Source organism: Ipomoea nil, unplaced genomic scaffold (genome assembly GCF_001879475.1).
Source record: "Ipomoea nil cultivar Tokyo-kokei standard unplaced genomic scaffold, Asagao_1.1 scaffold2403, whole genome shotgun sequence".
Classification (NCBI taxonomy): domain Eukaryota; kingdom Viridiplantae; phylum Streptophyta; class Magnoliopsida; order Solanales; family Convolvulaceae; genus Ipomoea; species Ipomoea nil.
The window spans coordinates 1,754,428-1,782,374 of NW_017618831.1; the positions used below are offsets into that span (position 1 = coordinate 1,754,428).

The 27,947-nt window shown below is 35.1% G+C and overlaps 4 protein-coding genes across 11 annotated transcripts; 3 read left to right on the forward strand and 1 right to left on the reverse strand.

The window, feature by feature from the left end:
* The first annotated feature begins 3,924 nt into the window (after window positions 1-3,924).
* LOC109152440 (uncharacterized protein At5g19025-like) lies at window positions 3,925-5,083 on the forward strand. The gene has a single exon (XM_019300135.1). It carries the CDS (start codon window positions 4,169-4,171, stop codon window positions 4,877-4,879), a length of 711 nt encoding a protein of 236 aa, XP_019155680.1. The 5' UTR covers window positions 3,925-4,168; the 3' UTR covers window positions 4,880-5,083.
* Window positions 5,084-10,780: 5,697 nt separating this feature from the next.
* Window positions 10,781-18,476, forward strand: LOC109152446 (glucosidase 2 subunit beta-like). 5 transcript variants are annotated; one of them, XR_002049384.1, is made up of 17 exons: window positions 10,781-11,162; window positions 11,244-11,369; window positions 11,534-11,629; window positions 12,589-12,828; window positions 13,604-13,794; window positions 14,430-14,543; window positions 14,638-14,700; window positions 15,014-15,332; window positions 15,429-15,533; window positions 15,617-15,718; window positions 15,861-15,918; window positions 16,038-16,106; window positions 16,522-16,609; window positions 17,140-17,201; window positions 17,311-17,362; window positions 17,947-18,096; window positions 18,266-18,476. XR_002049384.1 is itself a non-coding variant. In XM_019300145.1 (16 exons), exons 1-16 carry the CDS (start codon window positions 11,045-11,047, stop codon window positions 18,016-18,018), a joined length of 1,875 nt encoding a protein of 624 aa, XP_019155690.1. In that variant the 5' UTR covers window positions 10,781-11,044; the 3' UTR covers window positions 18,019-18,151. The 5 variants fall into 5 exon arrangements, 4 of the variants coding, with proteins under 4 accessions (XP_019155690.1, XP_019155691.1, XP_019155693.1 ...); XM_019300145.1 differs by lacking the exon at window positions 18,266-18,476 and having other exon boundaries at window positions 17,947-18,151; XM_019300146.1 differs by lacking the exons at window positions 15,429-15,533; window positions 18,266-18,476 and having other exon boundaries at window positions 17,947-18,151.
* Window positions 18,477-19,793: 1,317 nt separating this feature from the next.
* LOC109152410 (pyruvate kinase, cytosolic isozyme) lies at window positions 19,794-22,720 on the forward strand. The gene is made up of 3 exons (XM_019300079.1): window positions 19,794-20,097; window positions 20,652-21,113; window positions 21,671-22,720. Exons 1-3 carry the CDS (start codon window positions 19,852-19,854, stop codon window positions 22,481-22,483), a joined length of 1,521 nt encoding a protein of 506 aa, XP_019155624.1. The 5' UTR covers window positions 19,794-19,851; the 3' UTR covers window positions 22,484-22,720.
* A 96-nt stretch (window positions 22,721-22,816) lies between these two features.
* LOC109152411 (E3 ubiquitin-protein ligase RNF126-B-like) lies at window positions 22,817-25,669 on the reverse strand. 4 transcript variants are annotated; one of them, XM_019300081.1, is made up of 3 exons: window positions 25,521-25,669; window positions 23,052-24,295; window positions 22,817-23,016 (listed from the first exon to the last, which is right to left on the reverse strand). In XM_019300081.1, the coding sequence occupies exon 2, from the start codon at window positions 24,270-24,272 to the stop codon at window positions 23,052-23,054; it is 1,221 nt and encodes a 406-aa protein (XP_019155626.1). In that variant the 5' UTR covers window positions 24,273-24,295; window positions 25,521-25,669; the 3' UTR covers window positions 22,817-23,016. The 4 variants fall into 4 exon arrangements, with proteins under 4 accessions (XP_019155626.1, XP_019155628.1, XP_019155629.1 ...); XM_019300083.1 differs by having other exon boundaries at window positions 25,517-25,623; XM_019300084.1 differs by lacking the exon at window positions 25,521-25,669 and adding an exon at window positions 25,070-25,428.
* Window positions 25,670-27,947: the final 2,278 nt, after the last annotated feature.

A 27,947-nucleotide genomic window follows, 5' to 3' on the forward strand; every position in this document is an offset into this window, starting at 1 on the left:
ACTTTATTTTGTTCCTTTTAATTCCTTTTATTTAGAAACTCGATTTACGTTTTCACGGTCTTACAGTAAATTTATAAAATTTAAGATATTTTTTTTTTACGTTATTATTATTGTTATGTTATTTTAAACTCCGACAATTAGCTTAGTAACTACAGTATTATAAGTTCGACTCATTGTAAAAGTTGTTTATTAATTTTATCAATTTGAATTAATCAGCTATGAACAACCTATGTTGGTTTACCTTGTGATTATTTGTTGATTATGGTCCCAAAGTGTATATTCAATAGCGGAAACGCGTGAGTAAGCTTTTCGGTAAAAGTCTAAATCTTGCTCGCCATTACTCAAAGCATCAATTTTAGATTTTAGATATACAAATTATAAAAAGTTGCCCGCATGGACAGCTCAGTTGGTCATAGGGGTGAAGTTTGAGAATAATGATCATGGATTGAGTCTCACCAGTGAGGGGGCTCCTTGTCCGGCAGCGTGGGAGCAACCTCTCAAAGTGAGGGTGGCTCGCGCAGTAAGCAAATGTCTAGCTTTTGTGGTGCAATGTGGGAGCAACCTCTCAAAGTGAGGGTGGCTCGCGCAGTAAGCAAAGGTCTAGCTTTCGTGGTTCAACTGGGTTACCATGATTTACATCATCCCAGATGCTCTATCAGGCCTCGAACCAGGATACCAGGATGTGGGGGCCCTACTTGGATGCTCTGTCGGGCCTCGAGCCCTACTTGTCAATCATCCGATTATTAGCCGTGGGATGCTCTGTCGGAGGCCCTACTTGCCCTACTTGTCAATCATCCGATTATTAGCCGTGGGATGCTCTGTCGGAGGCCCTACTTGCCCTACTTGTCAATCATCCGATTATTAGCCGTGGGATGCTCTATCGGGCCTCGAGCCCTACTTGTCAATCATCTGATTATTAGCCGTGGGATGCTCTGTCGGGCCTCGAGCCCTACTTGTCAATCATCCGATTATTAGTCGTAAACTATAATCTGCCCACTTCAGACATAATTCTCACACTGCCGCTGTCGAGGTTCGAACCTTGATCTCTTTTCTCAAATACTGTCCACTGAACTATTGAGCTAAACCCGTGCGGACAAGCTTGTAAACTCTAAATTAATAGCATGTAATTTTTTTTGTATAAATGCTTACCAAACAAAGTTAATAACTTATAGTGACAACCCCATAAGATTAATGGTATGTAATCTTTTTGTATAAATGTTTACCAAACAAAGTTAATACTTCGTAACTTATAGTGACATCCCCATCTAAATTAGTCAATCAGTTAATTGAAAATCACAATATTCTAAATTTGATTCCATGGGAAAATTATATACTAGTCTATAAGTTTGAGTCGATTAACTATAAACAACGTATGCTAGTTTATCTCATTAAGTCCTTTATCAACTATGATCGCAATGTAAACTTCACCCAAAATGCATACTCATATAATAATTGTGAACTTTCCCGTCAATCAAAACTAATAACTTATTTATAGTTCAAAATAAATTATAAGTTTTGCCGAATGCGGCCCTAATACCAGACTTCAACCAAAATCCCAAAAAAAAAGGGAAAAAAATGTCCATATTTAAAGCTCAAACAAAATTCAAAAGAGCTAGTAGCCAAATAAAACAACCTAACATATAGTTCGGAGAAATGGAGAATACACCAATTTATTTAAATAAACATAAAGTCAAAGCTCAAACGTGCGTGCAATGCAACTCCATTTCCTTCTTCGCGAAAGAGATGGGATCCAATATGCATATCCCGTGGGATCTGACTCATCCCACACGGCATTTCAGTTTTTTGTATGTGGCTTTGCCCTTTCCCATATTGCCTTCCCTAGTAAGCGCACTTTGGTGCTTTGTGCAATAGATCTTCTCCGAATACCCTTTCACAATTTCTTTTTCTTTTCCCCCATTATTAGTATAAGAAAATTTTTGAGATAGCGTCTGAAAGAGGGATTAGTTGGATAAACAAGATTATTGTAGGTAAGGGTGGAAATAAGCTAAGCCGAGTCGAACTTTAAAAAATTAAGTATGAACCTGTCACGAAAATCAATTTAGATTGTTTCAGTGTAAAAAAAAAAACATTTATTTTTGTCAATGTGTTTTAGCGTTTAGGCAAAGTGAGATAGATCAGAGTTGAACTGTTTAAGATTTCAAGTCAAACAAAACCATTTGTGAAGTACAAGTGATAGGTGGCAATTGAATGAGTTAACGAGACATAGCAAGGCCATTAATGGAGTTTTAATGAGTTTTGTGTGGGTTTCGCATGTGTTTAGTGCAAGGCTTTGATTGTACCATCACAATCAGCATTGTAAATTTTTAAATAAAATATTTAATATTTTTTTGAGTACAAAAGAAAAATACTTAATATAATTATACACATCAGACACAATTTTATTTATTTGCAAACAATTATATTCAAATATCATTAAACAAATAATACAAAGATATCTTCAACAAAGATTTAATATTAAGAGCATTAAATTTTATATGATCTGTTCTTAATTAAAATTGTTACCTACTTGATTTTCAACAAAAAAATTGTTACCTACTTTATTATAATCACATTAAAATTCAATCAACTTAAAATCTTAAAATTGATTCATCGCATAAAAAGTGAAATATTTGACCGAATTAAAATATAAATCATTCAAATTGTGATATACAATGTATTTAATATACATTCAATTACATGAATTGAATATAATGAAAATATATGAATCAAACTCACATTATATTAGTTGTACATTTGTACTCTTAACTATATTTTTTTTTTATAGGGTGACAAGAGAAATTCAAAACATTAATCAAAAGTGTGCATTGGTATATCTCCTAATCTCCCTCATGTGTAATAGCTCGTAAATTATACATGTGATGTAAATCGAATTAGGAAGATCATATGCGACATACCTAGTTGAAAAATTGTTGACAATAATTAAAAATTGAATTCGTGACCTTTAAATACAAGAATCATATGCACCTACTCAAAACCTTTTTTACTTTTTAATGTTTAAGGGCATTGTGCATTTATGAACATAATATTAATCTATTTCTTTTTAAGAAAATAAAAATAGAAAAAATGGGTATCTTAATATTTTTTGAATGCTAAACGCCTCTACTGAGATTCAAACTCACAACCTTCCAAATGAAAATCCAACTCAAGTATCATTAGGCCACATAGTCTTGATAATGGGTATCTTAATATAAGTGTACTTATTGTATTTTATTCACATAACACTTTTTTTTTTTTTTTTTTTTTACAAAACGCAAAATTTTATGACAATGTTTACTTCAATTCTTCAATATTTTATTTTTCACGTTCGTCTTTCAAAATTATAAAAAATTACAAATAAACATATATGTATTATTTTCTCTAATTTTCTATTTACCAAAAAAAAAAAAAAAAAAAAAAACCAGCGCCAAACAACATTATATAAATCAATTTATTAAACCCGCATAGACAGCTCAACTAGTCATAAAGGTAAAAAATTGGAAGAATGACTAGGGATTGAGTTCACCAGCGATAGTAAGGGAGACATTTAAGTTACCATGACCTTTTGGAAGAAAAATTAGGGGTGATATAAAAAAGAAATATAACATTACTCAATACAAAATATCTCCCATTATCTGTAAATACATTGTATTGTCAATGATTTTGTGGTCAATATGAGCCATTTATGATGATTAACCTTTTATGATTTTTGTTGGTTCGGTTAAGATCACACAACATATTTTATCAAAATAACATATTTGGACAATGAGTATGAATTGGAAATAAAAAAAATAAGGAAGCTTTAATGAAATGAAAATGAAAATTGTAACAGAAATTAAGAATATACCATACGCGGCCTAACAGGCAGGAATTGCCTAAATTGTACGGAGCAAACGAGCAATTGCTATATTCTTCTATCAACAGTGAGAATTGACTTCTTATCTGCTCCTTTTTCCGTTCTCCAAATCCATATATTTCCCTTCTTCTTCAAATAAGTCTGCACCTATATAAATTAACTGCATCCCAATATACGTGTCTCTCTGTCTCCGTCCCTGTTCTCATCTCTTCAGAATCCGATTATCATCTCTAGAATCCAATTCCCAGTATTCCCAATCGAGAATCCGCGGAATTTGATTGATAAACGAAAGCGGGGCGGGGGAGGCGAGAAGAAATGAGGTTACCCATGGTGGATTGCCGGAGTTTGATCGAGTTTTGCCGGGCGTTCGAGCCGCGCAGGAACCGGAACCGATTCAATTCCAATTCCAATTCCCAGAGCAAGAACAGGCTGTCCCGGAATAAGAATCACTGCTGCTTCAATCTCCTAGCTCATCCCTTTTGCAGCGATCACTCCCCCATGGCTGCTGTCGATGCGGTTATACTGATCCTGGTTTTGGGATCCCTAGGGTTCCTGATTATCCCCTATTTCAAATCGGTGACGTGCCTGGTTTTCCCCGTGCTGTTCGACGCCGTCGTGGAGGTCATCAGCGACGCCCCCGTCGCGTATTTCGTCGGCCTCCTGGCGACGCTCCTGGGGGTCGTCGTCGTGATCGTCGCCTGGGAGATCATCGATCTGCGCTCCCGGCGATGCGGGAACCCCAATTGCCAGGGATTGCGGAAAGCGGTTGAGTTCGATATCCAGCTCGAGTCCGAGGAGTGCCTCAAGTATTTGCCGCCCGACGCGAGCGTCAACGGGAACGTGTTCTACAATTACGGGGCGAAACCGTTGGACCTGGGCCAGGATCGCAAGGAGCTGGAGGCGGAGCTCAAGCGGATGGCGCCTCTCAACGGCCGCACCGTCCTCATCTTCCGAGCGCCCTGCGGATGCCCGGCAGGTAGATTGGAAGTTTGGGGGAATAAGAAAATTCGTAAGATTAAGAAATGAATCAATAGTAGTACGTACTAGTTTGTATGTTGTTATTACCCGTTTACAATGATGATGAATAAATGATGGTATAAGACATATCAAACATCTTTTGCTTCCATACAAGACTCTCATGTCTTTCAAGATGAACTCAGATGATTCTATACAATAACTGATATGTATCATGCTATACCAATATATAGTATCTAGTTCTTTTAGTGTTTTTCCCCCACCTTTACATGAGTAAATTTGCTTAAATATAATCTTTGGTGGCTGTTTATGTTGTTGTTTTTTGAGTGATGAGGAACTTGCTGCCAATACCCAAGGGGTGCACCGGTTAAATCCAGCCTTGTGATCCTAGCCGTCAAAAGACCACAAGGAGGTAAATCAGCCCCATAGCTGACCGGCTCAAATTAAGAAGGTCAATAGGTCGCTCCCGTTGGTAGTGGAACTTATAACATTGTGGTTACTAAGTCAACAGCCATACCAACTTGGCTGGGGTTGCCCTTGTTTATGTTGTTGTAATCCCATAAAGTTGCCTTCTTTGCAGTGAAACATTAAGGGCAAATGTCAAATATGTTTTGATTGTTTTGAATTTCTTCTGTGGTTGTTTTTACTGAAAATGAATTGATGGTTCCGTGTGAAATGCTGGAGAAGTAAAGAATGCATCAAATGGAACGTTCTTACCCAGGTTTCTTCATTGGATCTCTGTGCACTGTGCAATAATAAAATGTCAATATCTTCAATGCAAACAACGCTTTAGGATCTGAAGTTATGTAAGTTTTTTCATTTCTGAACCCCTATGAATCAAACCAATGCTTGAATAAGGTCCATGAGCCATGAGGTATATAATCAAATATGTGTGCACACATTTTTTGTGTATTTTATGGGTTGTGATGTCTGTGGGACTTTTGAATGAGTATGTGGTTTTGTACAGTACATGAATTCCATTCCCAGCTTCTATTTGGCTTTGAGTGCAGTGTCACCTTTCCTTTAAAAATGAGTAGTTCTTGAGGTTCACTTAATTATCGAACTTGTTATCATTATACGGATTTGGGTGTTAAGCTAGACCGAATACTCAGAGATGGGAAGCAGCAGCATAGACAGCGCATTACTGGTGACTGAAACTTGAAATCAATTTACATTGTTCCCTCAGCTGTATGTCCTACACAAATGTTGAAATTATGTTCTATGCCAATTGTTTTCGAACGCTATTGGTGAATGGTGATATTAAGCCTTATCCCATACTAACTTACTATTTATTACTTCAGATCTGCTTGCCAATGGTTTTCATTTCAGCCATTTCTCATGCAAAGTGCTTGGTTAGTAGCTGACATATTCAGATCAATTGCTACCAATTTAGGGGCTTTATCTGTAGTACTGGGCAGCTTATGTTCATTATATTCTCTGTATCTACAATCTTGTGCCTCTGAGATGCATATTCAGATCAATTGCTACCGATTTTAGTGGCTTTATCTGTGATATACTGGGCAGTTATGTTCCTTATATTCTATATATCTTAATATCTTGTGCCTCTGAAATGCATATTCAGATCAACTGGTACCGATTTTAGGGGCTTTATCTGTAATACTGGGCAACTTATGTTCATTATATTCTCTGTACCTAATATCTTGTGCCTCTGAGATGCATATTCAGATCAATTGCTACAGATTTTAGGGGCTTTATCTGTAATATTGGGCTACATATGTTCATTATATTCTTTATATCTACTTATCTTTTGCCTCTGAGATGCATAAGTAGGCAATATATCAGCAAGCTTTCTTAAGCTTTTTCCTATATATTCCTGTGAGGAATTCCCTGTCCCCTGTCCTGAGTGAAGTACATGGGAAATTAAAACATCCTCATTTGTGTTTATGCTTCTAACAATCTTGTGTTATGCAGCTTAAGGAAGGTCTCCATCTTCCCCTTTATGATGAAAATGCCATTGGAGAAATGAGTGGCTGACAATTCTTGGTTCTTTCTGTATGCTATTACACATGTCAAAACTAAAATGGCCTGTCTGTTACCTTTTTCTTTGTTCTGCTTTTGTAGTTCTGGGTTAATGGTTTGTGTTGGATGCCTGGTAGGATCATGCAATTTTGTATCCTTTATATATGTGTGTGTGCAGTTATGTCTTCTTTTGAGTGTCGAGGGAAACATGTAACTACTACTTGAGGGTGTGTACTGGATTCGGCCGAAAGGGTATTAATAATAATTGAATTCGTGTGGTAGGACAATGATATTTCACTCACTAGGTCACCCTTGTTGGGGATAGAGCATATTTTGTTTTCTTGAGGGTACCATGTATTTTTACTTCCGGTATCATGTAAATTTAGTATGCATATTATCATCGTATGAGAAATTTTACAATCTCGTGTATTTAAATGTTGTTGTAGTAGTATGTGTTCAATCTTTTAAGTGGCGTGATCATAATTCATCGTTAAATTGACACATAATTTTGTCTTTCTTTAGTCATGTTTAAGAAAGTAGGTCTGATTCTACACAAGTAATACATTAATCTCTCCCTCCCTATGTGAGAACGGAAATTTCTAATTGATATGAAAAGCGAATATTGTTAAGAGTAAATACCCAAAATGGTCCCTTGACTATAGCTAAATTCACAAATTGATCCTCAACTTTCAATTTCAACCAATTAAGTCCTTAACTTTGTAATTTTGACACGATTTGGTCCTCCATACTATTTGATCGTTTGTTGACCGTGATCGACGATCTCCATAAGAAACTTCGGCTCTCGTCGGAGCACGTGGAGCCCTCCAGGATGACGTTGCATTGGTTTAGAAACACGTCTTCTTCTTCGCTTTGGTACGAACTCAACTACATTGAATCCAAAGAGAGGATGGAGAAAGACAACCGGATTTGGTAGATTGCTTTCGGCAGTGGATTAAAATGTAACAGTGCGGTCTGGAAATGCAATCAGAACCTTAAAAACCCGACGATGGACCATGAAATTACATAAATATCCTCAAAATTCACAATCAACAAACGGTCAAATAGACATAGGACCAAATTGTGTTAAAATTACAAAGTTAAGGACTTAATTGGTTGAAATTGAAAATCGAGAGCCAATTTGTGAATTTAGCTATAGTCGAGGGACCATTTTGGGTATTTACCCTATTGTTAATAGTAGTTAGGATCACTTTCTTGTTTCACATGCCATTTTATATGTGAAGTTGCGTAACCATTTGCTTAGCTCATCATGAACACTATTATTGACACTTAAAACAACCATTAATTTTATCAAGTGGCTTGTAGTCCACTGGTATCAGGTTGCTCCTCTAAGTGGGAGGTGTAAGGTTTGAACCTCAATTGAGGCAAATAGTGTGTTTATGTAGGGTCTCCCCCTTCCTTATAAAAAAAAAACAACCATTAATTTTAACAAAATGAAGATATCTCCTTAACCAACATCCAATTAACAATTTTATGCTTCAACCATGAAGTTACTTCCTTATCCGATCCTTCTACAAATTTGTTTGATAAAAATAAATAAATAATGCATTACATTTTTAATTCATAACTATATATTTTCACCATGAGGTGTTCAAATTTGTATAATTTTAAATTGGAATTGTACCAGGACTATGTGGTCTAATGGTATCCGGGTTGGACTTCCATTTGGAAGATTATGAGTTCGAGCCTCAGTGGAGGCGTTATTGGTTCTTTGTGTTTCAGTAGGTTGAGAAAGTATATGAACAGATACTACAATGTAATAAAACCAGTAGCTTTCAAAAAAAAAAAAATTGGAATTGTAACATACTTCGATTGTTGTCTACATAAAATTTAATTAAAATAACTAAATGTGATAAAAATAGGTAAACTGAATATAAAGCTAATTTAAATATTTAATAGTCATAGGACAAATATATTTCACTTTTATAAAATTTGATAACGTTTAATAATTTTTTGTACAAGCAAAATATTTGAATTAGTTTTAGCTACCAGGACTATGTGGTCCAATGGTATCCGGGTTGGACTTCCATTTGGAAGATTATAAGTTCGAGCCTCAGTGGAGGTGTTATTGGTTCTTTGTGTTTCAGTAGGTTGAGAAAGTATATGAACAGATATTACAATGTAATAGAACCAGTAACTTTCAAAAAAAAAAAAGAATTAGTTTTAGCTAAATTAATTCGACTTGAGCCATGACAAATGAGTAATATTACACAACATTTTAAAATTTTTCATTACATTATTTGATTGGATATTTAGTTATTTATTATAAATAAATTGATCGGGTCAAGCCAATTTATGGACATAGAACACTTATTGCTACATCAGGAGAGAATTTATGAGAAAAAAATTTAAATAGATAAAAAATTATTTTTCATAATAAATTAAATTGGCCAGTTATTACATACAAATATAATTTTTTTTTTGATAACCATAAAAATATAGTTTACTTTGTATAAACTTTCAAATAGTAGTTATGAATTTTCTTTCTAATAATAATATAATAAAAAGGAAAAATGATACTTTTTCCCCCTGTGTTGTTTACATATAGCATATTTTTCTCATGTGTTGTTTATGTAACCACTTTATCCCCTCAATTGTTTTTTAAGTGGATATTTTCCCCTCTCTCCATTAAATAAGTGTTAGGGCTGTTAAATATGAGGGTAAAAATGACATTTCACTTATTATTATTATTATTATTATTATTATTATTATTATTATTATTATTATTATTATTAGGGAAAATGACACTTTTTCCCCCTGTGTTATATGTTTATAGCACTTTTTCCTTATGAGTTATTCATGCATTCACATTTGCCCCCTCAATTATTATAGAAGTGGCGGTTTTTCCCCCTGATAATATTAAATGGACATTTTTACCCTTAAAACAAATATTTTATTTATTTCTCTTCTTCAACAAATTATTGCTTATACGTAGGGATGACCACGGTTCGGTTCGAACTGAACCAAACACTATAGCAGTCAAATTAAAAAATTTCGGTTATGATTCATAACATAACCCAATATTTGGGTTTCCGTTTATTAAAATCGTGAACTGGAAAAAAAAATGGATCCTGAACCGTGAACCGGAGGTTCAAATCGGAACAACTACTAGCAATAGCTTAAATTAGAATTATAGTATTTGCAAATAGTGTATGTTTTTTTCTGCATTTATATTGACTCTCACATATAAGTATATATAATCGCGGTTTTAGTTTTATTTTGAACCGCCGGTTCACGATTTTGGATCCAATTTGAACGATTGGTTCAAACTTTCTTTTAAAATTTTATTTTTTATTTTAAAAATATTCTAAATTCAACACTTAATGCATTTTATTTTTTTCAAATCGTGGTTATAATTTATTGGAGAAGAAAAATAAATGAAATATTTATTTTAAGGGTAAATATGTCCATTTAATATATCAGGGGAAAAAACTGTCACTTACATAATTTAGGAAAAAAAAGTGCTATAAGTATATAACAAAGGGGAAAAAAGTGTCATTTTCCCTTATTATTATTATTATTATTATTATTATTATTATTATTATTATATAAACTATGTTAACATTTCTTTAAATTAATACTCCGTATAATTTAACTTCTTTTTTATTTTTAATTTATTAAAAATATTATTAAACATAAAAAAAATTAATTTAACAATTTAAAAAATTAACGAAGTAACTAAAAATGAGTTAAATTAATTAATAAATTATAAATAAGATAAGTAAGATGAGACAGAGAAAATAAGCACTATCATAAAAAAAAAAAACAAAATATGATTTAAACACATAATAATAATAATAATAATAATAATAATAATAATAATAATAATAATAATTAAGGGGAATAAAGTGATTACATAAAAGAAAAAGGGGGGAATATGCTATATGTAGGAAAAAGTGTCATTTTCCCTAATAAAAATAAAAAAGCATTTGTTCATGGCAAATTGGTAAAAATTCGCACCAACCCCCGCCTTCTGAGTTTCCATTTTACAGGATAGGCTGCCTGCTCCTCACTTCGCCAGTCCTCCTCCGTCCCTCGCCGCGATCATCCGGCTGCGCCTCCGCGCGTTTGGTTTACTTCGGAGCAGCACAGTTCGACCGTATTGGTACATTAACATCAGAATTCCAATTTTGATGAGAATTTAGATACTATTTTTTTGAGTCTAACAACTACTGCTTAAGTAACGGCTACTACACATTCGATTAAATCGAGAAGAAGATGCTGCTGCTACGGTTTCCGCTCTTCTTCTCGTGGTTGTTGCTGCTTTGTGTTTCGTTGATCGGCGGATCAGAGGCCTCTCTTCCGTCCAGAGATCTTCTCGGAATCTCGCCTCAAGGTCCGCTTGCTTCTCTTTCCCCGTTTTCGTCAATTTATTTGTGTGTTTTATTGAGTTGTTGTAATGTGTGTTTGTGTACAGATGAGACGTACTATAAAGGATTGTCATCCGGAGCTGCCATAAAATGTAAAAACGGATCCAACAAATTCACGCCGGCTCAGCTCAATGATGATTTCTGCGATTGTCCTGATGGCTCGGATGAGCCAGGTCTTCCTCTCTCTCTCTATAGCTTGTTTGTTTGTATGTCAATTGGAACTATTTGGGATTGTTGCATTTCGTTTTTGGCGTTTTTGTTTCCCTACAAGTGAGGATCACAAAATATATGCTTGTGTTGTGAGAATTTTGACTCCTCTTGCTGGTCAATTTTGCAGGAACCTCAGCATGTCCCAATGGCAAGTTTTATTGCCGGAATGCTGGACATATGCCCCTCCTTATAAATTCCTCGATGGTTAATGATGGCATCTGCGGTATGAATCCTTACATTCTTGCTATTGTGATTTATTAGCTTCTTTTGAAACAATGAAATGCCTAACTGTGATATCTAGTGAATTTATTTAGTCATTGGGTTGGGACTACTTATATACATAATTAGTCTCTTAGAGTTACTTGTCAACCCCTTAGGCCAGTGGCTTTACTTCAATTCTTCAAGTATCAAAATTGATCTCAAGCTTGTAGATTGGCTAAGAATTAGTAGGGATGGATTGATGAAACATAACCAACTAATTACCCATCCAGTTTTGATGAGCAAACTAGAAAAACAGATGAAATTTGGCTCTTGTGTGTATCTGAGAAGAACCTCCAGTCCTCCACCCCTGATGGTGATGTGTGAATCAATCTCATCATTTACTCTTTAAGAAGTTGTATGTTTATACAGCAATGAAACTGGAGAGATGGTGAAGAATTTTGCCACATTAATCTATTCACATCCCTTGGTCATACTAAACTAATATGCAGATGCTGGTTCAGTATTACCATTTTATATTGACTCCTAAGAATGAGCAACTGGCCAACTGGATAACTATTTGTATGCAGCAAATTTTAGGACATGCAGTTCATGGAAATGCCTCTAACCTCTTCTTCTTGTATTTGTTTTTAGTTTTTAATAATCATTTTTATTTCTCAATGAAGTCAGCAGGTATCATTACATTTTTTGCCAGGCTAAATTTTCTTTGCCTGTGAACTTCACATGATGAATTGTATTCATGCCCAAGTATATACACTAGTAACTTCTTCTGGTTATCATTAAGCTCTTGCAAAAACTTGTCTCATGGTACTGAATATTATGGTAATACTCTCATGCCAACTATCAAAGATATAAATCTCTACCAATCTTAATCGAATTATTTGGAGCTCAAAGCTAACACTTCATTATGAACTTGCTAATTTGCTATTGAGTATTGACACTTAAAATGCCACTCATGAGCAGATTGCTGTGATGGGAGTGATGAGTATGGTGGCAAAACTAAGTGCCCGGATATGTGTTGGGAGGTTGGCAAGGTGACTAGAGATAAGTTAAAGAAAAGAATTGCAATATTTCAGGAAGGTGTTATTATAAGGAAGCAGGAAGTTGAACAAGCAAAACTAGCGATTTTGAAGGAGGAAGCAGAACTAGCAAAGCTAACAAAAGAGGAGAAGATACTTAAAGATATAGTTGAGCAGTTGAAAGGTATCATTTTCTTTTGCTATCAAAGTTTTTTTTTTTCCTCAAATAAAATTTCCATGGACACACATATCAGAGAGAGAGGAATGCAACACGGGAACTTCTTATGGGTGCAGTTAATATCAGTTTGCTCTCAAACTAACTATGGCATACTTACCACTGACAATAGTGAAATGTAGATCAGTAATCATCCTGGTATTAGCTTTGGCATACTTGGGAGTTGGGACAGCAGGCATTTTCATCATTTTCTCTTTACAGATCAATTTTAAATTCTTACACAAGAGAATGAAAAATCAGATTGCTAGTTTAGTTTTGATAATTTACAGGTGTGATGCCATGATTTTGATTCAATTTTGTCATTTTAAAAGAAAATATCATGCGCACAATATATAGAGTATAAAAATTTGAATAAATGAAGGTAGACAAATATCAAAGAGTAATTAGAATGGAGTTAAAATGGATGTTACTTTTGTTGCAAAAATAGTAGCATTTCTTAAAAAATATGGTAGAATGATATTTTGATTCTATTCATAAAAATAATTATAAAAACTAAGTTAAGTGAATCAAAAATTCAAAATGATTAATTAAATGTTTAATGCTTGATATGGTTATGAATTTTGATGATTTTGACATTTGGAGTTCGTTGAATTCATTGTTGATATTAGTCCAGCAAATTTACACCAGACTCGTCTTATAATCTGACAAATCTGTGATATATTTAAGTGTCTATTCCAAAGGCTATACAGTTCCTACTGACTTTAGCTTACTTCTTTTCATCAAGAGCACAAGGAACAGATAGAAGAGGCTGAGGAAAAAGAACGAATGCAAAGAGAAAAGGAGAAGGAAAAGAAAGAAGCTGATGAAGCTAAGTTGGAGGTAACCAAAACTGGGGAGAATTATCTTGAAGAAGCTGAAAATGCGAAGGATGGCATCCATAGCAAGATTCCCTCTGAGGATGCTCCTGCTTTAGAGGTTACATTTACTTAAGTAGGCTTAAATACTACCCCCCCCCCCCCCCCCCCCCCCCCTTCTTCTTCTTCCCATCTTGTCTCACTTTTTATATCAAGATTTCCCATTAACTTTCTCTTACCAATAAAATAATAAAAAACTATTTGAGTACATATATTTTCCTATTCTACCCTTCATTTAAAAAGTGGCTAGACATTAGTGAGTTACATTCATCCACTTAAAGGGTATTCTAGTTATATCACTTCTACGCATTTTTTTTTTATAAAAAAAAAAAAAAACTTATTTCCCTAAAACTTTGTCCCAAGAGCCAAGAAAACAAGATTTGTGGGACAGAGAAATTAATTGAATAACACACTTGCAAAAATTAATCTACCATAGATTGGAAATTGATCATAGGATATGGAGAAGGATTTCCTTGAAAATTTTTATCCCTATGATAAAGTTAGCTCATCATCAATGGGCATAATTCTATGAATAGTTCATGCTTATGATCATTTGACAGTACAATTCCCTGTGTTTAATCATCCTGTAAATTCATTCATATGTTAAGGAAAACTTTTGATCACCAAAATTATTTAATATAAATTTCTTTAAGTGTTTATTTCTTCATCCATTACTTATTTACACTTTGCTATTAGAATGTGGTAGAAGATCATAGCAGTAAAGTGGACAAAGTTGATAAGAGTGACATTTCAATAATGGATGAAACCCCTGGTGATGATGTAGGCAGGGTGATAGAGGACTCCCCCAAGGTATTTTTTTTTTAATGCTCTGGACAAATTTGAAGAGCAATATCATCATCAGTCTTCGGAATGAATAACTGAACTTGTGTTTCATCTTGTATAGCATGCTATGATAGAAGAGGGGTCGTCTGCAAGTGAAAATAAAGCTGATCTTAGGAGCAGTGAGGTAGATGGCCAAATTGACTTCACTCTTTTATACTAGAACTTGTGCCAAGTCTCATGTTGCTTCAGATTGTATGCATACTAAAAGGAGATGGTTACTACATGTTTTTTCCTTTTCCATTTCTATCAAATTACTTGAAGGTTTACATCATTTCTCATTTTAGGTGTGGATTTGAACATATTTTAGCCCCATAATGCTCTACAGATTGGCCTATGAAACATGTTTTCCATAGTCACTTTATAGTTCCGTAATTATCAAATTACAAGTTTATGCTTTGTCATTGTTGTTATGGCCATAAATTTTATGATATTTCTAGGTGAAAGATGCTACTGAAAATACTGAGTCCTTGTCAAGGGAAGAGTTGGGCCGTGTTGTTGGTTCTCGTTGGACAGGAAAGAAGGCTGAGCAGGAAACAGGGGAGGCCAAGGCTAATAAAGATGATCATGGTGACCATGATGAAGAATACAATATGTATGATTCAGAAGCTGACACTGAAGATCAAATGGATGAGGAAGATCATGATTCAAGTTCATCGTCATTATTATCTGATGATGATACTGACGATCATGGGGATGATTTTGAAGGGGAAGATCACGATTCAAGTTCATCATCAGATGATGAACTGGATTTATCAGGTGTGTGGGACAATATTTCTATGGTCTATATCATGGCCTGTTACATCTAAAATTTGGTTTGCATACACTATTCTAATTGAAAATAAATTTGCTCAGATATAACTAGCACAAGCAATCCACCTTGGCTGGAGAAGATAAAAAGAAATGCTCAGAAGATTTTTAAGACTTTTAAATTGTTCCAAACTCCAGTAGACATATCTGGTAGCATTTGAGGATCCATGTGCTTTTCTGCTCTTTAAAGAGAGTTGATAAATGGTCATGTTTTTTTAACTTCACTTCTGCAGAGGCTGCACGTGTACGCAAAGAATATAATGGTTCAACTGCCAAGTGGACAAAAATTCAGTCAAGAATATCTAAGTTGACAAGGAAGCTAAAGCGTGATTTTGGTAGGTGTTATGAATTTTATCTACACAACCAATTTTTTTATTTTTTATTTTGGGGGGGGGGGGGGGGGGGGGGCTACTTTTCCCTATTTCTCTTTCCTCAAAATATTACATTCCTATCCTGAAGCTGAAATTTTTGTTACAGGGCCAGAGAAGGAATTCTATTCATTCCATGGTCAATGTTTTGAAATCAAGCAAAACAAGTTACAGACTTCTCATTTTAACCTTTATTTCATTAATTATTTTGCATCGTGTGTTCTCTAGTAATCTAGTTTAGTTGTTCTGATTAATTCCTGGTTGGCTATTATAAAATTTTCTTCAGGTACACATACAAGATTTGCCCTTTCAAAAAGGCCACACAAGTTGATGAGTATAGTACAACTTATTTGGGGTAGGGCTTTTTACATCTTTATGGTATATATATGTTCTATGACTTTATGCATCACTGTACCTCTTAGTAAACCGCTGAAAAACTAAAAGGCAATTGACGAGTGGTTTTAAATATCTCTTCGCTATCTTTGGTTATGTATTGGAACTTTCACTTGCAATAGTAATCTTTCTTCATAATCTTGAGGCAGAGCTATATATATTCGCACATTGGCATGGGGTCCTGCAAAGTTTGTTATGGGAATGTTTGGATCATATGGGGGAAATAAAGAAAAAGTTCATTTCATTCTGGGTTTGGCAGGACTGATATTTCATATTTGTACTTTGAAATGTGCATTTTGTGTGTTTAAGCTTTAACCCTTTTTTTTTAATTGGCATGCAAAGATTTGTTCTTATTTACTTGAGATCTGTCATTTAAGGAATTGGGATAAATTTGAGGACTCATACAGAACCATGCAATTTTCAAATGGAGATAATTGCTGGAATGGGCCAGATAGGAGTCTAAAGGTAATAATAATCTTTGCCCTTTTCTGTCTGATCCCATATTTCTTAATTTTGTAATGTGAAGTTTATGTACTATGTTGCTGCAAGTTACTTCAACGTTAACAGTTACTCTCCAATGCTCTACCGGTTATAATAGACACACAGTCTCAATGGTCAAGTTAAGGGGCTGGTTAAATATCAACACATTTTATACCTCATTATGATTAAAACAAAAATAAAATTAAAGGAACAGCTAAAAATTGATGAGAAACTGAAATATTACGACCATAGATGGACAAAGACAATAAAACTATGACATAGTTTAAAACAGTGTGCCAGTAGTATCTCCTGTCTTAATCTTTATTTACTTGTCAAAAAAAAGAAGCATACTTTCTGTGTTTATTCCTTTTATTGGTTTGTTGAAATGGAACAATTCCATCCATCTATTCTGTAGTTTTTACAGATGTGGATCTTCTTTTCTTCATGTAAAAATTACTTTGTTAGAGTTTTCTTCACATTTCCTATTTTGTCCTGTGTTTTTGTTACTTCTGCAGGTCAAACTAAGATGTGGGTTGAAAAACGAGGTAAATAGTGTAGATGAGCCTAGCCGGTGCGAGTAAGATTCTTAATCTCTATTACTCTCTAGCTCTATATTTTTGAATTTTGAGTTGCATGCGCTTTTCCCATTCTTCTCTTTTCATCTAACTTCATGTTTGTGGATACAGATATCTTGCAGTTTTATCTACACCAGCTCTCTGTTCAGAAGAAAAGCTAAAGGTAATTCTCCCGATCCTAAACCAAAAGATTGTGATCTTAATTTCTCTCTTGTAATTTCAGTCGATTATGTATCGAAAATATTTAGTGCACTGCCAGATGCCATACACAGGCGGTGAATGAGCAGATGTCATATCATTAAAAAAAAAAAATCAACATTGATCGGGTCCGTTCAGTGCCAAATATTTATTATTTTTAAAATTATTATATTTTTTATTAGAAAACTCTTTATTTTTTATTAACAAAATCTTTTTTTATTAACAAAATCTATCTCATTTCCTAAACCTATTTATTACCTATATAATAAGGAAAAATATTATTATATCTATTTTATTAGATTTTATTAATAAAAAATAAAGAGTTTCCTAATAAAAAGTATAATAATTTAGAAAGCAATAAATATTTTGCAAAGAAGAACCCGATTAATGTTAATTTTTTTTAAATGATGTGGCATTCCCTCATTCATCACCCGATATATAACATCTATACATTGATCTTGCATCAAATATTTTTCCATATATTCCTACCCAGATAATTTTCTTCTACAACTTCTAATTAATGTTGTGTTAAATGACACAAATGTATAGGAACTCGAAGATAAACTAAAGATGCTGGACAGGGAGCTACCACAAGGAACACAAGGTCACGATGAACTGTGAAGGATTTGTTTGAAAAAAAAAAAAAAACATTTTTTTTTGAGGCATACAAAGCTAGAAAAGCGTCGTCAATTGCCTGAGGTGAGAAGAAAGAATATAAACTAGCAAAAAAATAAATAGAATTTTGTTTCCTTTACGTTTTGTATACTGTATTTTTATATTTTGTTTCTTGATTTAGTACTCCTCCTTAGTTTGGATTAAAAAAAAAAAAAAAGATTATAAAAAAGGGCATCGTTTTCGTACTACGTAGCTTGAATTGAAAAGGAGGGGGGGGAGTGAAGAAGAATTATACATTTAGATGGTAAAAGTATAAGAGTCGCGTGATCTTCAAGAAAAGCCAGTGCCCGACGGCGAAATCCGAGATAATACACGTGACTTCACCACATTATCATTATCAGCTTTATGTTTACTGTGTACGGAACTATAGAGAGCAAATCTATTGATGGATCAAGAGAGAAAAAGAAAAGAGTTGGCAACCACTCAACGGTCAACGTTCTCCCTGTGAGCTCGCTGAGTAGTGTTGGTGAACAAGCATTATAAAGTTTTGTTTTTTTCTTATAGCTTTTTTTTATCGAAAATTTTGAAGAAAAAAAATAGCATTAGAACTCTCAACTCTCTCCTCTTTCTTCTCTGTCTATGGAAAAAATTGCAAAGAACCCCCAAAAAAGAAACTAATGATGATGTTCTTTTTTAAAAAATGATAATTGTGTTTTCGAATTTATTTTTTAAAATTATCATTTCTACATTCTTTGGTCTCACGATTGAATGAAAATTATTTTACTGTCAACATGTTAATGTCTAATATCCTACATGAAATTGTTGCAAAAAGAAATATCCTACATGAAATTCTACTGTGCTTGAGTTAATGTTTAATGTCTACATGAAACTCTACCGACGTCCGTACTTGTAGGTATCTTAATAACTAGTTAACTACCCCACACATATACATTCTGATATTCAAAGGGAAAATAATTATTGCATTTTTTTTTAACTTTCTTTGCTCCTTATATTGTTAAAGAGCTTATTTCAATGATCACACAATTATAATGACTTTCTTTTACCTCTTATTATCAACTTTGGTTTATTACACTTATAATTTTTTACTTTAAAAAGCATTCAACCCCTAGTCCTGCATGTTCGAAATACTAAATTACCAAACTTTATTCTTAATGCATTTATATTTTAGACATTTAGAACTAAAGGTGAAACATTTTTTAAAATTAATTAATACAAGTAAATGACAAAAAAAAAAAACACTTCTCTTTGTAGTCAGGTGACAAAAAATGAGATAAACTCCATCATAAAAAGATCTTACACTCACTCTTACAATCTTTCTCCCAAAATGTTGAGTATCCAACCTCAAAGGTCCCGCCCCTCACTTGACGGAGCATTTGGGAGAATATAAATCACGATTACTCAATAGCTTAACAGACAATGCCAAATGTTAGTGTGCACAAAGAATCAACCACCTGATCTAAAGTCAACACTCCAATAATAGTGTGGTATTTCGACTCCCACTAACAACATCTATCTCAAGCTAGAGTAGAGATGAATCTCTCCTCTTATAAAAAATTTATTAAGTGACTCGTGATTTATTTAAACAATCCAATGTATTAAAAAAAAATATTAACTCATTAGAGACTGTAAACATTTTTTTCCAAAATAGTGGAGAGGGTACACTTTTCATTTTCATATCTCACCCCGGGCCCACATCAGACTGTTCAAACAGATTAACATATGACATTTGTCACCCTCTCATCACTACCAACACTGGTTTATAATAACTGTATATTGATAGTTATTTGTTAGCTGACCGGAAGGATCGATCCAAGGAAAATGGCGACTGCGAATGCCGACAGCGGAGTGAGTGGGGAGAGGCGCCCCAAGACGAAGATCGTCTGCACGCTCGGACCGGCGTCCCGCGCGGTTCCGATGGCGGAGAAGCTTCTCCGGGCCGGCATGAACGTTGCTCGGTTTAACTTCTCCCACGGATCTCACGAGTACCACCAGGAGACGCTCAACAACCTCCGCCAGGCCATGGAGAACACCGGTATTATCTGCGCCGTCATGCTCGACACCAAGGTATATATAACTATATATACATACATACATATATATATATATATATATATATATATATATATATATATATATATATGTACGTGGATTTGATTGTTGATCGTTGATCCTTGATCGGCGGATACACTTCATGCCTATTCGGCGTTTCATCTTTTGCTTGAATTGGCTCGTTGCAGTGTGCAATACTCTGCAGTTTATGAGCAGATCACAATATGCATCATATCGTTTATCCGCAGATATACCTTATGCATATTCAGCGTTTAATCTTTTGCTTGAATTGGCTCGTTGCAGTGTGCAAAATCTGTAGTTTATGAGCAGATCGCAATATGCATCATATCGTATAATCTGTTCGTTTTCCTGTCTCTGATTACTTTTTTCAAATGCTAATTTGATGAGCTTCTGAACGGTCAACAGTAGGCCGAGAATCTGTTCGTTTTCATGTCTCTGATTAATTTTTCAAATGCTAATTTGATGAGCTTCTGAACGGTCAAAACAGTAGGCCGAGATGCGCACATTGTGAGGTTTGACTTTTATATTTGTGTTTTTCTCTGTTATAGGGACCTGAAATTCGAACTGGTTTTCTGAAAGATGGCAAGCCCATTCAACTGACACAGGGCCAAGAGATTACAATATCCACTGATTACACCATCATGGGTGATGAGAATATGATCTGTATGAGCTACAAAAAGCTGGCTGAGGATGTAAAACCGCAAAGTGCTATACTCTGTGCAGATGGCACAATCACCTTCACTGTTCTGTCTTGTGACAGAGAGAATGGTTTGGTGCGTTGCCGCTGTGAGAACACTGCTATGCTCGGTGAGAGGAAGAATGTCAATCTCCCTGGGGTTATTGTGGATCTGCCAACTTTGACAGAAAAAGACAAGGATGACATCATGAAGTGGGGAGTCCCTAACCAAATTGACATGATTGCCTTGTCGTTTGTACGCAAGGGTTCTGATCTAGTGGAGGTCCGAAAAGTGCTGGGCCATCATGCTAAGAATATCCTCCTTATGTCAAAGGTTTGTTTTCTTTGAATCTTAGAAACTTTTCTTGATTGTTTTATATATTGCATACTAATCTGGAGCTGTGCAGGTTGTGGCTATAAAGTTTGGCTCTTGCTCAAAAAGATCTGGCTCAACCACTCGAGTCGATTTTCTGACCTTACTGTTGCATTTTGATTGTTGTTATGTATTTCAGGATTGTTAAGCTGTGTATAACAATATTTAAGAATAAGCTTAGGTCAAATATATCATTCATCTTTACTTTGTGGCCTTTGTTTGATTAGTTCATATCAAATATTAGGATATATGCAATTCTTCAAGTTGCTCAGAAAGTTCGACTCTTTCTCAAAGTGCACCAAAGTTAATTTTTCTATCTTGCAATTGCATTTTGATTGTTGTTGTGCATCTCAGGACTGTTAAGCTGTGTGTAGACAACATATAATAATAAGCTTAAGATCAAATATATGATTCCTCTTCAATCTGCCCCCTTTGTTTGATTACTTCATTACCTTTATTGTTCTGTTGTCACATATACTTCTTGATGTTGGAATGACATGCTGTTGTAATTATCTTAGGTTGAAAACCAAGAAGGTGTAGCTAATTTTGATGAAATTCTTGCTAATTCTGATGCATTCATGGTGGCGCGTGGTGATCTGGGAATGGAAATTCCAATTGAAAAGATCTTCTTAGCTCAGAAGGTAATGGTTTACAAGTGCAACATCAAAGGGAAGCCTGTTGTCACAGCTACACAGATGTTGGAATCCATGATAAAGTCTCCGAGGCCAACTCGAGCTGAGGCAACAGACGTTGCCAATGCCGTTCTTGATGGGACTGACTGTGTAATGCTTAGCGGTGAGACAGCTGCCGGGGCTTACCCAGAGCTTGCAGTGAGCACAATGGCCAAGATTTGCAAAGAAGCAGAAAGCACAATTGATTATGGAGATGTGTTCAAGAGGATAATGACTAACGCACCTGTTCCCATGAGCCCTTTAGAGAGCCTTGCATCTTCTGCAGTCAGAACTGCAAACTCTGCAAAAGCAGCCCTCATCCTGGTTCTAACCAGAGGAGGGAGCACTGCGAAACTGGTGGCAAAATACAGGCCCGGGCTTCCTATACTCTCTGTCGTCGTCCCTGAGATCAAGACCGACTCCTTCGACTGGTCTTGCAGCGACGAGACTCCAGCCAGGCACAGCCTTATATACAGGGGATTAGTCCCTATCCTGTGTGCAGGATCTGCAAGGGCTTCCCATGAAGAGTCAACAGAAGAAGCACTAGACTTCGCCCTTCAACATGCCAAAACCAAGGGGTTCTGCAAGGAAGGAGACTCTGCTGTTGCCCTTCATCGCATTGGAGCTGCTTCTGTAGTCAAGATTGTCACGGTGAAGTAACTACAAGGGAAGTGTTTTTTGCTTCTTGAGCAAACTCACTACCGGTTTAAACTTTTAGTTGAAAAAGAACGCATCACTCAGTTGATGCCATAAGTTCGTGTTTTTCTTATCCTTTCTTTCCCTTTTTGGTATTAAACCTTTCCACTTCCCAGCTTGGCACAAATTTCCAGCCTAGAAAAGCTGGAATATTGGCTAAATCTTTTGCTTGTTTAAATTTATGAAGTGAGTTTACCTGTTCTTGAACTCAACTTGTTAGCAATACTATCCAAAGTTATCTGATTTCTATGCAGTATTGAAAGCATATGCAAGACGAATCCCAAAACTTTGAAACTATACAGACAAAAAGATTTCCTGCTAGTTATTTGAAACAACAAGGCAAAAGAACCCATTGTACAATTGCAGGCTGGAAAAAGTACATTCAAGTTTGGCAAAAACGCAATACTATGTACAAAAGCAAGTGCAAATTACAGGCACACCTCATAGCGCAAGACTTCTTGTCAAGGGCAATGGCAATGGCAACCGTGATACTAGATTTTTTTTTTTTTTTTGAAAACCCGTGATACTAGATTTAATCCTCCAGCGTGTTAGAGCCCGGGGGAGCAGAATTCGTTGCAGAGTTAGATGAAGGCAGCGCCGCTTGGGGTGAATCACCACCATTGTTAGATTGGGATGAAAACAAGACATTGAAAGGCCACAAAAGCGGGGCGGAAAACCATCCACCATTTTCATTTCTTGCATCACCACTGCCTCCGCCTCCGCCTTCACCTCTACCGCTATCAGTTCTGTTACTCTCTGCGGCAATCTGGTTTCTTCTATCCCTAGACTCATTAGCCTCGCGCTTGGACTCGTCGGCAGGCAGCTGGAACCTACAGACTGGGCAGGAACTATGCATCTCCAGCCATGGCAAAATGCAGCCACTGTGGAACCTATGCTTGCAGGGCACCTCTGTTGCTTCTGCACCAATCTCGAAGTCCTCCAAACAGACAGCGCACTGCAACTCATCCTCGACTTTAACGGTGGGCAGCGCCTCCACCACCTCCTTCTGTGCAGGCGGGGTTCCATACCGGTTTGGATCATTCTCAGCCAAATGCTGCAGCAGCATGTCAAAACCAGATCCCATGAAATAATCCCCAAATGAAGGAGCTGCATGATGATGGCTCCCTGGCCCTGGGTTATTACTGTTTGGGTCATAACCTCCTTGGAGAATGATGGTTTGGCTAAAGGGATTTATGAATATCACCCGCTCTCCCCCACCATCTCTACTCTCCCCCCTATCATCCTCCCCGCCTCCTCCTCCTCCTCCTCCCCCTCCAGAACTCTGCAATTCAGCCAGCATTCCAGCCCGAACCCCCTGCAGAAGCTGCAGAATCACCGCATTCCTCCTCCTACGAATCATAGATTCCACATCACGTTCACTCTCGCCCTCGCCCATGCCCATGCCCATGCCCTCACCATCACGCCCACTGCCATTGCTCTCATTCCTGTTCTCATCGCCATTTCCCTCGAACTCCAGATGCCTGAACCTGCGCCTGCTGCGACGGGGATTGTTCATCATTCCTAGCAGGATGGGCGCCCATAGCGAGATTGCACCATCCAACTCAGAGCCTCCATAGTCAAAAGGGTTGCTGCTGCTGGTGTTATCATTGGTGGTTGTCTCTGCTGCAGATCCCATTTCCTCCACAAAGCCATTCTGACAAACCGGGCATTTCACAGCCTCCACCTCCATCACTGGGTTCACCACCCTCGAACACTGATGACACCAATACCTTGCTGCCTCAGTGTCCTCCATCTCCCCTACTCAATCTCACTCTTCTGTCAAATACAACATCACATTCCCACATCAACAACCATCAATTTTTAACAAATACCCCCAAACCAAAACCATAAATACTATTCCATCCTGACTAAAAGTCTTCAATCTATATATTTTATATTTTATATTCCTCTCAATCACCCATACATTCCCACATGAACAATAAACTTTTATCAAATACCCAGAAAACAAAACCAAGAATATATATATAATCATAATCAGGTAATAACCCACCCATCTTAACCTACGAACTGTTAACTTCTGAAGGATTGCACCGCAACTACTACATGATTGCACCGCTACAGAACCTTGTGGTGCAATCGTATTCAAGTACGGTGCAATCCTTTAGAAGTTTGCAGGTTCGAACATTAAGGTCAGTTTGATGAACCTATATATAATTCAACATTGTTAGCATATATAATATATAAACATAAATATACAGACCAGTCTTCATAGATGAAACATATCTTTCAATGATATATAATATATAACCATTAATATAAAGTCCAACAACAAACTTATTCTTTAATTTTCAATATTTAAAATATTTTCATTTCAACTAAAAGTTGCTATATATGTATATATATGTATATTTTATATCATATTTATGCTCAAAACTGATTCATCCTTTATCGGGAACAATATTATCTGCCTGAAAAAACACAATCTCATAATTCAGAAAGATCAAGCTGTTGGGTGGAAGGAAATGGCATCTTTCACCCGGAGAAAAACATCAAAAATGCAGGGGGGGGGGGGGGAAAGGAAGATCAAACTTTATATTCCATTCATCTTACCCTAAAGCTGGAACGCAGATTATACCAATATGCAGTTTTTGCAGGCGCAAACAAAACAAATGAATTAATGGAAAATCTCTTGGGATTCTGCTTCTAATGGGGTTTATATGTATGTATATGCACGTTATTGCGAGGAAGGTAGGTGGGATATTTAATCAAATATTAATATATAAACAAACTCTAATCCCTATCTTCCATTTCAGTAAAATGGAATGATCTGGAAGGTTGTAGAATGCAGAAGAAAACAACAAGGAGATGTTTTGACGTTTTCTCATACCAGAAAATCATGCCCGCAGAGATTATTTATTATCATTATTAATTTGTTTACCAGAAAAGGGAGAAATAATTAAATGAAAATGAAGAAACGCATTGAAGATAGAGAGAGAGAGAGAGAGAGAGAGAGAGAGAGAGTTTGGAGCATTTTACATACCAGCTTCAAATTAAAGCTCGAATGAAATTGAGGAAATATGGGATTTCTCTTCCATTTTTGGCTCCTTCATTTCTTTCATTTATAGAGGTGATGCAATCCATATTGTTCGCTCGCTATTACAAAAATTTCAGTACAAAAAAAAAAACGTACACAAAAGAGACATTAGCGCGTCTTTAAACGCGTTGGAGATTACGCATATTATAGTTTTTTTTTTTTTTTTTAAGGTTGGGAAATGAGAATTTGGTATCTTTAACATAGTATATCAGATAATATAAATTATGGTAACTTAATTTATGGTCAAATGTTGGTGTGCAATTGTGCACAAGAGATATATTTATAAAATGATGGTTTTAAACCCTTTTTGTTTATGTTTCCCTAGATTTGAATGAAAAATTATGGACAATTTTGAAATTTTAATATATTTCATTAGCTTTATTTGATGTGTTTGGTTTAATTAACGAAACTTAATTGAAATTAATTTTAATTTTCATAATACTAAGTTTATTATTAGTGTATAAAATTTATACATTTAAAAATTATATTAAAGTATTATTAAACACGTCAATTCAAATTTAAAAATAATTTTAAAATATAAAAGAAAATTAAAAAAATAATAATAATTTCACCATTAAACAGTAAATTAGATATGTAAAATGGGAAAGAAGGAATAGTATTTTAACCTTTATTTATCGGCAAGTTAATGCTCAAAATATGTTAAATAAACACATTTTACTATTCTCATACTAGCTAAGACTTTGTGGTCTAATGGCACCAAAATTACATTCTCATAAAGGAGGGTGTGAGTTTGAGCATTAATAAAGACGGTATTGAGTTTTTATGTTTATGATGTAAATCACAAGCTAGTATGTTCATTTCCACATCATTCTTTCTTCCTCTCTCTATTGGATCAAAGAGCAAGTGGATCCAACACTAGTACCTCTCACTAACACGACTTCACCAATAAATGTCCGCAATAACACCAACCAATAAATGTCCGCAATCTCTCACATTTATTAATTTATGGAGAATTTGGTAGGAATGAAATTACGATGAAATTGTAATTCATTCATACCAAACTTTACAGGTGTTCGGTGGGAAAAGAATAAGGTAAGAATAAAATAAGAATTCAAATTATATTGTGGTATAAAGACTAAGATATCCTTAGGTAATAATAATCAAGGGTAATAGTGTCATTTCATCTGTTTTTTCTTTCTCATATCCATTGAATTGTAATTTCCTTTAACCAAACAATGTAATTCACCATGTTCATTGAATTTCAATTTCTTTACAATCAAATTACAGTGTACCAAACGGGCGATAGAATTGCAATTCAATGGTTTGGTTGGAGAGAATTGCAATTTCTAAGATCTTGCTTAGAAATTGTAATTTTACACTTTGTGAAATTGTAATTATATGGTGAATTACTATTTTACCATTCTTATTACAAAAATATATTTTTTTGGCTAATTTAATTAAGAGCTTATGGGAATACTATAATGGGATGCTGATGGTGGGGGGACAGAATAACGCGTGTATCCTTTGAAGAAGCCAATTGTTTTATCCATATTCTAAAATAAAGCAACGGAAAAAGATAAAAATTATCAACCAAATATTAAGTTATAAGGTAAAATCACGACTTGCAGTTAGAAGTCTTACAATATTGCTATTTTTAATTTTATTATTTTTTGAATTTGGGTATAGTATTTGACTTAAATATGACTCGAACAAAAAAAAAAAAAAAAGAAGAAGAAGATACACGGTTTTGATTTTTGAATGGGTGGTGATATTAAGTTGATGAGTATGATCTCACACAAATTGGAAGTAACCAAACTCAAATATTTTCTCAAATCACCCCTTTAAACCTTATTTTATACTCTTTTTTAATAATATTTTTTATAACTTAGGAATAACAAGTGTTATCAATGTAGTCTAGTGGTACAAAGTGACTCTTTCAAAAGGTTTTTTTTTTTTTTTTTCGGGTGAATTTTAATATTTTCTTTTTTGAATTCTTGGTAGGATTTAAACACTATGGCTCTGTTTGGCAGAGATAAGCTAGGAGCTTATAGCTTATTTTAAGCTATTAATAAGCTATAAGCTCTGTTTGGTAATGTTCTCAAAATAAGCTCCTAGCTTAAAATAAGAGCTTATTTTGGAACGCTACTTTAGGTAGCGTTTCAAAATAAGCTCCTAGCTTCCTAACTTTTTTTCCATCTTTATCCTTATTATTTTAAAGAAATTACATTATTTACCCTTCCCAATTAAAACTTTTTTCTCTTCTCCTTTAATTTATCCGCAACTTTCACCACAAATATTATTATTATTATTATTATTATTATTATTATTATTATTATTATTATTATTATTATTATTATTATTATTATTATTATTATTATTTGCAACAATATTGCTACTTCATTATGAGATACT